Source organism: Sinocyclocheilus anshuiensis, unplaced genomic scaffold, assembly GCF_001515605.1.
Source record: "Sinocyclocheilus anshuiensis isolate Anshui unplaced genomic scaffold, SAMN03320099.WGS_v1.1 scaffold733, whole genome shotgun sequence".
In the NCBI taxonomy this organism is placed as follows: Eukaryota; Metazoa; Chordata; class Actinopteri; order Cypriniformes; family Cyprinidae; genus Sinocyclocheilus; species Sinocyclocheilus anshuiensis.
The window spans coordinates 538664-549076 of NW_015539923.1; the positions used below are offsets into that span (position 1 = coordinate 538664).

Genomic DNA, 10413 nt, shown 5'->3' on the forward strand with positions numbered 1-10413 from the left:
GGGGGGGGGGGGGGAGTAAATTTCCAACAGCTCTGTTGACGGAGGGAGTGAATCAGGGGTAGCATTAGGTCCGATTCATTTGAATGAATCGGTTCGTTTTAGTGAACCGGTTCAAAATGGATTCTTTTGAGTCGTTAAGTTTTCCTAGATGTGCAGAATTTAGCGGTTTTATTTTTATGTATACAAAATTATGTTGGTCCTTAAATACAGTGTGCGAATTATTCTTAAAAATGAATAGTGGACCACTTGTGCCACTAGACTGGCCGCGCAATCTGTTGGTCTCGCGAAATTAGCATGGTCAAGCATAGTCAAACGTAAAGACTTTTAAACATAGGCTAATACTTTTGTGATACAGCTACTTGTGGTTTGTAAATTCGCAATTACCATGACATGTTTTGTCGACCCAATGTGCATGAAAAAAACAGTACCTCAGACCAATGCAACTTCAGATTTAATGCACTCTGAATCCGCTTGTATTTGTTATTAGGTGTTTTGCCAGACAGGTTTTCTTAACTGCTTGAAAAAGTCGAATTAAGTGATTCGTCAACAGCGATTAGTCAACAGAAGAGACAGACGGCTGCACGTGAGTGTCCTGCATAATACTTGTTTATAGATCTGCTGTTGGAATTATTACTTGCTGCTAGGAAGGAATATTTCGTTTTCTGCCTATTTCTACGTTATATTTTTGTTTGCGTTTGTATTTTTGATTGCACTTTCTGGTAATTATAATAATTGCCCTCGGCTAAGAAGGAGCGCGTGTAATTTAATTGCTCCCTTCCTGCATAAAAGCGTCTGCTAAATGACTAAATGTAAATGTAAATGTAAGTTGAAACAAGTTTTTTTCACATTTCTGTCGTCTAGCTGTCACACAGCCTAATAGCTTTTCGAATCGGCTCAAATGAATCATTAAAAAGAATCGGTTCAAATGAGTGATTCGTCTGGAAACTGTGCATCACTATCTGAGAGTTTCCTCCTTTTGCAGTCAGTCTCTCTATCCCAGATCCTGTCTCTGCTCGCGTCTCCACTCATTTACTGTTCAACGAAGGTAGGTATTTACTTAATTGACCATTTGATTTTCCACGCATGCAAAACGGCAATGTTTAAGTTTTGGATTAGTACAATAAGTATCCTGCTTATCGGTAGTCTCAGTAGGACTGCGCTTTGTCCCGCTGTCTCAGCTCTGATGCCACGTCAGTGGGGAAAATTATAACGGGTTTAAACTCCATGTTATTTCAGGGTTCATTATTTTAAAAACTTAATTTGACAGTTTAAATTGTGCTTTAAATCTCTTTACAAGAGTGTGGTCCCCAGATGAGACCCATATTCAAAGCACTTCAGCAGCTGGAAGGTGTGGCTGAGATAAAATAAGAGTTTAAATTGTCTTACATATGAACTTATAAATAAATATATATATAAATTAATATCGGTAAAATAATGAGAAGTTGTTTTATTTTTTCATTTAATTTCCAGAGTATGCTAAATAAAAATAGCTCTTTTTGCTTTTATTTACATGAATGCCAATGGAAGCTGTTCATATCTATCAACGTGTGCTTGTTTCTCTTCTCTATTTAGTGGCCAATAAAACCACAAAAGAACATGATGTTCAGATGTCTAAAAATTTAAACCATGCTGCTTCCCAAATTTCAGCATCATAACACAGACTTTTATCCAACATACTGTTTTTCCTTTATATATATATATATATATATATATAGGTAGACTAATTCAGTTGTTTTTGTTCTACATGTTCCACTGGCGATGTTTTACATAAATATATGCAAAACACCCTAACCATGATGCCTACATGTTAGCAACTTTCTCAAATTGTGACTAACAACTCTTGATTAAGCTGAGAAGTATAAGTTTTTTTTTTGTAATTTGTATTTTTTGTCATTCCTGCTAAAGCAAATTCCTGTGGCCTTCCTTTCCATTATGTGATGTTTTATACTGTTTCCAAAACAGTAGTCTGTATCTGTTTCTACAATATCTGTAGTCCAGTTTATAGTTGGAGACCTTCACCATGAAAATGTTGTTTTTGGCCCAGTGACAACCTCTTACTTTGTTCTCCTAGTATTGTAGAAACTAGACTAATGTTGTATAGCTACATAAAAAGTTATTTGTGTGAGTTGGCTTTTATAACTGATGTATCTCTATTGCAAGGGGGCAGAATGGGAGCAAAGCTCAGTCGGAAGAAGAGTGAAGCAGGGATAGGAGCAGAGACAGTAGGTCCAGCTGTACAAGAGGGCTCACCTGTGGCTGAAAATGCAGGGCAGAAATCTTCTGAAGGTGAGATTCAAGAAGAGAGCATGCCTGCAGAAGGGAAGACCATCGGTGAGCCTGGCTCTTCGAGCAGTGTTCTGCAGAGCCTTACACAAGCTGTAGGAGAAACGGTCAACGCAGCCACTGAACAGATTGCTGCACCGGTGGAAGATGTTGTAAACAGAGGTATTAAAGCAGTGGAGTCCGCATTGGCATCCGTCAGCCTGATTGAGAAGAAACCTGAACCTGAACAGAAGTCTGAACCTGTTGTAGATCTCGCTGATTCTGATGTTCTCCAAGAACCCAGCCTCTTGGATGACCTGCTGAAATCTCCACTCTCAGAAGCCCTCATTTCTGGAGTCACTATGGTGAGTGAAGCCATGACCAGTGAGATGGGTGAAGACAAAATTAGCAGTCCTGCACCAGCTGAGAACAAGGATTTGTTGGAATGTCTTGATAAGGTGGAGATGCCCTCAGTGGACCTCCTGGACTGTAAACTGACCCATGAATTTACAATCCCTAACTCAGATCCATCATTCACTTTGGAAGATATGGGACAGAATGCAGTTGACGCAGTCAACCTTATATAAACCACTACACTCGCCTCTAGAAAACAGCAGCGGCTGGAAGATAATTACGTGCAATTATGTCGTAACAATATTCAAGAAATTAATGAACATGTTTTTTTTCCCTGAGGATGTAGTCATGAAACAGGGTTGTTTTTCATTCAGAATTGAATTGAGCTAGCAAACTGGATGCAGAATTCATTAGAATTCAAATGAATTGAAGTTCAAAGAATTTAATAAACTTTTTATCAGAAATATTGGCTTGACGTCTTATTTGAAAGTTTGAACCACAGTTAAAAAAGCTTTGATGTTTGAAGGTTAATATTAGTCAATAGAGCCAGTTCTTTAATTCTGAGTTTTACACAACCCTGTCATGAAATAGATGAAAGTGACATGTAAAACCAGCCACCTCAGATATCTAATGAACATTCCTTAAGCCTACCAATCCATTGACAAGCAGCAAACTAGCTGTCTGGTATCTTTTCTCGATGGTCTATTTTCTTCCAAGCTCTTGGTGATTGTGTATGAACCGTTCAGTCTCCCATTGGGGAAGAGAAAAAGAATGTACATTAAAACAATGATTGTAGTAAAGGAAAATAAAGACTGTAACACATCACAATAACATTGTTCCTTGATTTGTATTTTGTATTTAATCAAATATTGTTTGTGGTATGCATTCCTAAAGTAACTTCTCAAACATCTGAGCAAAACATCAATATGTGAAACTAGCTTGATTCAACATTACCGCAATGCCTCTGGTGTTAGAAATAAAAGTCAACACAGAAGTATATGAACAATCCCAATACATGGGAGTTTCCTGGCAAGATAACATGCACAATCTCCCTCAGTTTTCTCAGCAAAGCTTCTGGGGAGAAGGGCAACATTCTTTCCAGAGAAAAGGGGTCTCATGGGACTTTTTTTTTTTTTGAGGTTAACTTTCTGGCTCTTTTCCCAAGAAACTTTGGCTTTATTATAAACAAACATCTTTCAACTGAGTATTCAGTGCTGAACATGTAGCAAAGTTTTTGATGAAATTTTAAGTTGCTTCAGTTTGCAGGAATCTCAAGGAAATGCCATGCCTCATTATCCTTGTATAACAGAGCTTTGTGTACTTCAGCCATAAGAGGAATAAATTTAGATGACATAGCTCTAGGGAATCTACTGTTGCACAACAAGTAAACTTTATTCAAATATACATACAGTATGGACTCCCATGCAAATAAAGTGGATCTGACAAAAAACAAACAGGTAACTGTGATACCCATATCTTACGTTGGGTAGAAAATATAACAACATTTAAAATTAAATATTTTTTCCTTTTCTCTTTAGTGCAAATAAAGTTATTTTCTAACACATCACCTTGTTGTACAGCAAAATAAGGGCAAAACTATAAAATCCAGTAACAAAAATATACAATACATAACTCAACAAATAGTGATGGCTGTAAATGAGTTCAACTGGTGATGTTTTATTCGTCTCCTGCCCCAGATAGATCCACACCCCGTGCTTTAGCTTTCTGTCAGTAAAAGAGTGAAAACGCAATCAAGATTCTGGACGAGCAGTACTGGGGAAATGAAACAGGAAGCAAAAATATGATATGTGCTCTTCTTTCACAATACAGGCTAGATCACACCACAGCCATGAAGGTACTGGCACAGCAATATAACTAACATCTGATGGCCTCTAGATCTCATCGAGCCATATCATGTTTGTCATGTTGTTACAACCAGAAGAACAGATTGTGTTATGCAACAGTGCGACGGCCACATTCCAAAGAGGCCACAGTTTCTTTAGCATTTCCTCTTAGTGAGATCATTCTTCCACTGGGAGTCTAATATCGGTTTATTTTATCATTACTATTCACTTTCAATCAGTACATGGGAGCACCTCATAAAAAATGTCTTTTCACAGTTTGGGGGCAGTAAGATTTTTTCATGTTTTTGAAAGTCTCTTATGCTCAACAAGTCTGCATTTATTTAATCAGAAATACAGTAAAAACAGTTAATGACTTGTTTTCTATATGAATTCTATTATTAAATTGTGAAATTTAGCAACTCCTCCAATTTTTCACCACTGTAATGTACATCTTGGTGGAAGCATAGAGTGATTGTGATGTAAAATATTAAGTGAACGTTTTGACAGCCTTTGTTAAATTTACATACAAGTTACAGTATTCAGAAAACTGATGTTCATCACTGTTGGTCATGTCATACCTGCATGTGTTGGTACTTCTTGGCCAAGTCTACATTGGTGCGTCCGGGCTGGAAGGGATACGTCCAGAGGATAGAGTTCCAGGAATGGCCAAACCTCTTCACACCAAATTTGAGGTACTGCAACTCATCAGCAGAAAAGTTCCGCCTCTCTCTGTGTCTGCCTGAAGACTAAAGCAGAAAACCTTCACGAATTCACACATTTAGATAAAAATGGGGACTAAAGATGATATGCATTATGCTTATGAGTGCACAAATATGAACGGTTCATAGTAAGTTTATCTTTAAAGTCAATGTGAATTGTTTCAGAGGTAAAGCAAGTTAATGGATTTTACATTTGCGTTTTCTTTGATTATGCTCAGAATGTAATAAACCTGGACATTGGACTGCCTGTGTAATAAAAATGTTCCAGGTTCAATGCAAGTTAAGTTAGTGTGAAATCATGGTATATAATTCACCTAATACTAACAGTACCATACATTTTTTGGGAGACACTCTTCTGAAGTTTTCTTGAGACGGCTGTGATCCATGTTCTTTTTTATGCCTTGGCCTGAGAGAAAATGAAAAGAGAGAAAAATAGAGGAAGTGGAATTAATGAACCAAACCACACAAAATGTGTCCGTGCAGGTAACAGCAATACAAATGGTGAGACTTGCACAGGCAGCAGGGAGGTTTATTGATCTTTAGAATGATTTAGTGGGCAGTCTGTGAAACTGCACACACAGTACTGAACCCTGTACTAGTATCCTACTGAAAAAATACTCACTGTTCTTTAGCACGACTACAGCAGAACATTCCTCTCAGCATGAACGACATTCCTATAACCGGGTTCTTTGCATGCATACGCAGCTTTTATCAAATGTATGGTGTAGTTTACAGATGTTTATTGTGGCACAGACATTATGAATGTTAAGGGAAAGAACACTTCTCCTACTGTATATTTCTCTCCGTCTTCTCAGGGGTGTGAGCCTAACACCTGGAGAGAGAAACACTGAAAATTAGAGAGCAGAAAAGACACACCAAATGCACTAAAAATGCCATGTGAAAATATCCTGTTGTTAAAGATAAAAGAGGCTTTTAGATATTTCTATGCAATAACTGGGACATAATACACCATAAAATTGCATCTCAATTCCACAGACCTTTTGTCACATACTGTTTGCATTTTAATCATCTATCTGAATAGAGTTCGTATAAAATAGAATATAAACAGATCATCAGACTTTGTATGTAAATTCCCAACACTTTCCAAATATACATTGTTGCTTTGGACTGAAGCATTTGCTAAAGGAATAAATGTAAATCATGAGGGTGTGTTTGGTCATACACAGTACAATACAGTCACATTGTTCCACCAACTCTTGGAGGAACAAAAACCTTTGTGTGTGCATGTATGGATGCAAATGCAGTATGTGAACGTGTGTATTGGTAGACTGGAACACACTGATCTTGTTAAAGTGAAACAGTGTTGTGTGCTTGAGTCTGGACATATCCTCAGTCCTAATGACTTTGTTGTGGGGTAGAGACAGAGAACAGACTAGTCTTCATAGCGGCAGGTCAATGACTATAGAGGTCAGAACCCACAGGGAACTATAATCTAGTTACCCATCTTCCCTACACATATGCTCCAACCATCTTCCTATATAACTGTCTTTCTCTAACACACACACACACACCAATCTTTATCATTTACTCGTTTCATCCAGGCATTAAGATATCTATAAAGTAATAAAATACAAGTTAAAAACAATGCAAAATAATTATATTTTAGTTTAAATTAAATAATTAAAAACAAATAATACAATTCAAAAATGTAAATTATCCATTAAGATCATCATAGAGTTATTCTTCATTTTGTTTGGTCAATTGCAGAACTTAGCAGTAACATATAATAGCTGCTAAACTATAAATTGCTACTTTTACATTAGCACCAATTAGAATTGCTTATTAGTGCCATATTTTGACTAGTAAAAATGTAAAGTAAAAATCTTATGATTGGGTTCCTGATCACCCTTTCCAGGTTTGATTATGGATAATGACTGGATGACACTGCATTACCCTTTACTTGACAATTATAGTGAGAACATCTCTAAAAAGTTCAGTGAGTAAGTCTTGAGGTTATGGGAAAAAAAGCCACATCGGAACAACTGAACAGCACTCAGAGACCACAACTCGGCAATAGAGGGAATGGAATGAGTGAGACTGAGGGGAAAAAAGGGAGGACAAAAGGAAAAAGCTGAGAGCAAAGATGGAAAGACATTTCAGCAACATAGACAAAAGTCAAAAGCACAGATGAGTCTTGTGTTACATAACTACCTTATTCAATAATATAACCTGGCTCTTTGCACGAATATGCACCATTTATCAAATGTATGGGGCAGTTTGCAGATGTTTATAGTGGCACAGACATTATGAATGTTACCTCCCCCCTCACCTCTAAACTGAAATACACCTGAGAGCTACAGTTCTCTTTTGTCCTGAAAAGGAAAGAACATTTCTCTTACTGTATATTTCTCTCGGTCTTCTCAGGGGTGTGAGACTAACACCTGGAGAATGAAACAGAGAATTAGAGAACAGGAAAGAAGCACCAAATGCACTAAAATTGCAAATATAGCATGTGAAGATTTGCATACTTCTATGCAATAACTGGGACATAATATATCATTAAATTGCGAATCTCGATTCCACATACCATTTGTCACATACTGTTTGTATTTTAATGATCTATCTGAACAGAGTTTGTATAAAATAGAATATAAACGGACCGTCAGACTTTGTATGCAATTATAAATTCCCAACGCTTTCCCAACATGCATTGTTGCTTTGGATGAAATCATCTGCTAAATGAATAAATGTAAATCATGAGGGTGTGTTTGGTTCTCCAGGCCTTGTTCTATCAAAGCTACTTTCAAAACATTTGCGGTCGGAGCAATTCTTCAACACTCCCAAATACACTGTGAAAGACCATGTGTGGACGCCGTCTCTTACATCTGTCTGATGGTTGGTGACTCAGCATGTGTTTTCCCCTCTTGCTCCTCTCTGTATCCTCACTAGAGCTCTTTCTGTTTTTGTCGTGTGTGTGGATGTGAGTATGTGTTAGAGTGTGGCTAGTCCTCTTTAACTGCTGGCTTCTCCTAAATCGATCCTCAGCTTCTCGTAGCACCAGGTGAAAGTCACACTGAAACCTGCAGCTACGCAACACAGCGCCATATGAACGACTGTCCATCTCATTCATATGTTTCACACAACCTGAGAGGTGGAAAAGGTGCGTGTGCACATGACAGCATGGAGACAAAGGACATGCAAGACAAAAAGAACGAGAGTACTGAAAAAAAAAATCAGAAAGTGGCAGTATTGCTTTTATTATCTAATGTGTTGTTTGTTTGTGTGTATTTATACTGACACACACCTGCACAGCGTAGACCTCTGGGTTTAGAGGCAGAGGGCGGCTTCAGAAACCTGTTAATTTCTCTGTCTAACAGCTCAGAGCACAGAGACATCTCGTCTGAAAACAACAGCACAAATTCATGATCTAAAACTTTAAATGAACAGCAAAGAACTTGATTACTAATAAAAATTTTGTAGGTGAAGAGAAATCAAAGGGTTTTCTGTGACTTAGCACAAAGCGAGCGTGATGTTTTAGTAGGATTTACCATCAGAGCGAGTGTGTGTGCACTGGTTTCTCTTCATGGGATCAGGATGTCTGAAAATATCTGGGCTGAAACCCAAGAAAAATAAAACGGAGAGAAATGTCACTCCCTCGAGGGGAAAAATTTACTGACTGTCTTGAAAAGTCATTGACATGAAATGAATTATGTGTATCTGGATTTAATGTGAACATTCTAATCCTGAATAAAACAACTAGGTATAAGAAAAGCAAGAATAACTCCAACTCATACTTTCATTTTCTTCCAACAAAAAATCTATTAATGTAAATTTTCTGGCCACAAGTGTACGATATATTTTTGAAAGACATTAATTTGAACTCTTTATTCACCAAATTACATGTATTTAAACAGTGTGTTTATCTAGCAAACTGTAAAAGCAAAACATTAATTTATGATTAATGTTTACCCCTGTGTATCTCTGCTGCCCCCTATTGGCGTGCTGCAGTGATGTAGAAGTTTGTTGCCATCATCATCATCTGAGTCTAGATTCATCATCTTTAATCTCTTTGTCACTCTTTCAGACTGTATTTTGCTCTCCATGTCTCTCTTTTTCACATCTCCCTTCTGGTTGTCACTCCTCTCAATATTCCTCTCATTCCCTCTCATTAGTTCATGCTCTCTCTCGTTGCGCTTTTTGCAGCTAGGGTCTTTGAAGTGAGTGACTTGGGCAGGATTCAAACACTCTTCAGTGCTGACACACTGCTACTTACAAACACAAAACTAACAATGTTATGTTTACACCAGTTATCTCAATTAACACAAACATACTCTCTGTAGTTGAAACGGCTATAAACTGATGCAGAATGCTTAACATTTACACATTACTATCTGTTAATGTGTTTACATGTCATTCTCACCGAATTCTCTTTGTTGTACAGTATTTCATTTGTGATTGATCGTTCTAGAGTTTCTGCAGGGGTTGTGTGTAGCTCCCCACATACTCGATGGTAACCTTTGACCTTTCGCATCACAGAACCCTCCCACCATGCCTCATTACATTCCACAGATGAGGCCGACCTCTGATTGCTGCTCTGCTGGATTTCAGTGTCTTTTTCCCACAGTTTCACACCAATCTGAAAATCAAAATACAAAATTAGGCTAATAAAGGTAAGAGAGTGCTTTCACACTTGGTTCGCTTGCCTGGTCCGAACCCGAGTTCGATTGCCTCCCCTCCCCCTGCTGGACTGCATTCATATGATTTTATTTAGGTCCGAACCGTGGTTCGTTTGCGTCATCAAGCCATCCGCTGTTTACCCCATTGCTAAGTAACGATGGTGCAGGAGAAGGCAGCAAAATGCATAGTTGCTCTCTTTATTTTTAAATATTTATGTTTTTGAACCATTGGTTTTGTTTCCAAAGCTTCAGTACATAACGGCACTTACATCTCTGTCTTACGAATGTACTGCAAATGCTCTAAAGAACGCTGAAGGCGAACAGAAATGAGACATACAGCTCACTGCTTGCAGAGCGTCAGTCACGCTCGTCAGGAAAGTGAGTGAAACACACACACAAACACACATTTTTATAAAATAATACATCATTAATAGATGTTCACTTCAGCGATTTGGTACGATTGCGTTCACATCAGCAGCAAACCTTACCGGAGTTCACATGAACCGTAATCCAGACCACCCTTTTTTAGGGGACTCGGTTATGGTTTGCGGGTGTGCACCTGAGATCGGAAGACGGCGTTCTCATCATCCAAACGAA

General features: G+C 38.0%; 2 protein-coding genes across 2 annotated transcripts in view; one reads left to right on the forward strand and one right to left on the reverse strand.

Annotated features, from left to right (window-relative positions):
- The first annotated feature begins 952 nt into the window (after positions 1-952).
- Positions 953-3444, forward strand: LOC107686613 (uncharacterized). The gene is made up of 2 exons (XM_016483669.1): positions 953-1045; positions 2161-3444. Exon 2 carries the CDS (start codon positions 2169-2171, stop codon positions 2847-2849), a length of 681 nt encoding a protein of 226 aa, XP_016339155.1. The 5' UTR covers positions 953-1045; positions 2161-2168; the 3' UTR covers positions 2850-3444.
- Positions 3445-3502: 58 nt separating this feature from the next.
- Positions 3503-10413, reverse strand: part of LOC107686590 (telomere repeats-binding bouquet formation protein 1-like) — a 10724-nt gene continuing 3813 nt past the window's right edge. Inside the window, exons 10-19 of the mRNA XM_016483656.1 lie at positions 9561-9776; positions 9110-9405; positions 8689-8753; positions 8445-8540; positions 8024-8284; positions 7540-7581; positions 5970-6011; positions 5515-5585; positions 5039-5206; positions 3503-4341 (exon numbers count right to left, since the gene is read on the reverse strand). Coding sequence (XP_016339142.1) covers positions 4294-4341; positions 5039-5206; positions 5515-5585; positions 5970-6011; positions 7540-7581; positions 8024-8284; positions 8445-8540; positions 8689-8753; positions 9110-9405; positions 9561-9776 — 1305 coding nt within the window. The 3' untranslated portion in view covers positions 3503-4293. The remainder of the gene's footprint in view (positions 4342-5038; positions 5207-5514; positions 5586-5969; positions 6012-7539; positions 7582-8023; positions 8285-8444; positions 8541-8688; positions 8754-9109; positions 9406-9560; positions 9777-10413) is intronic.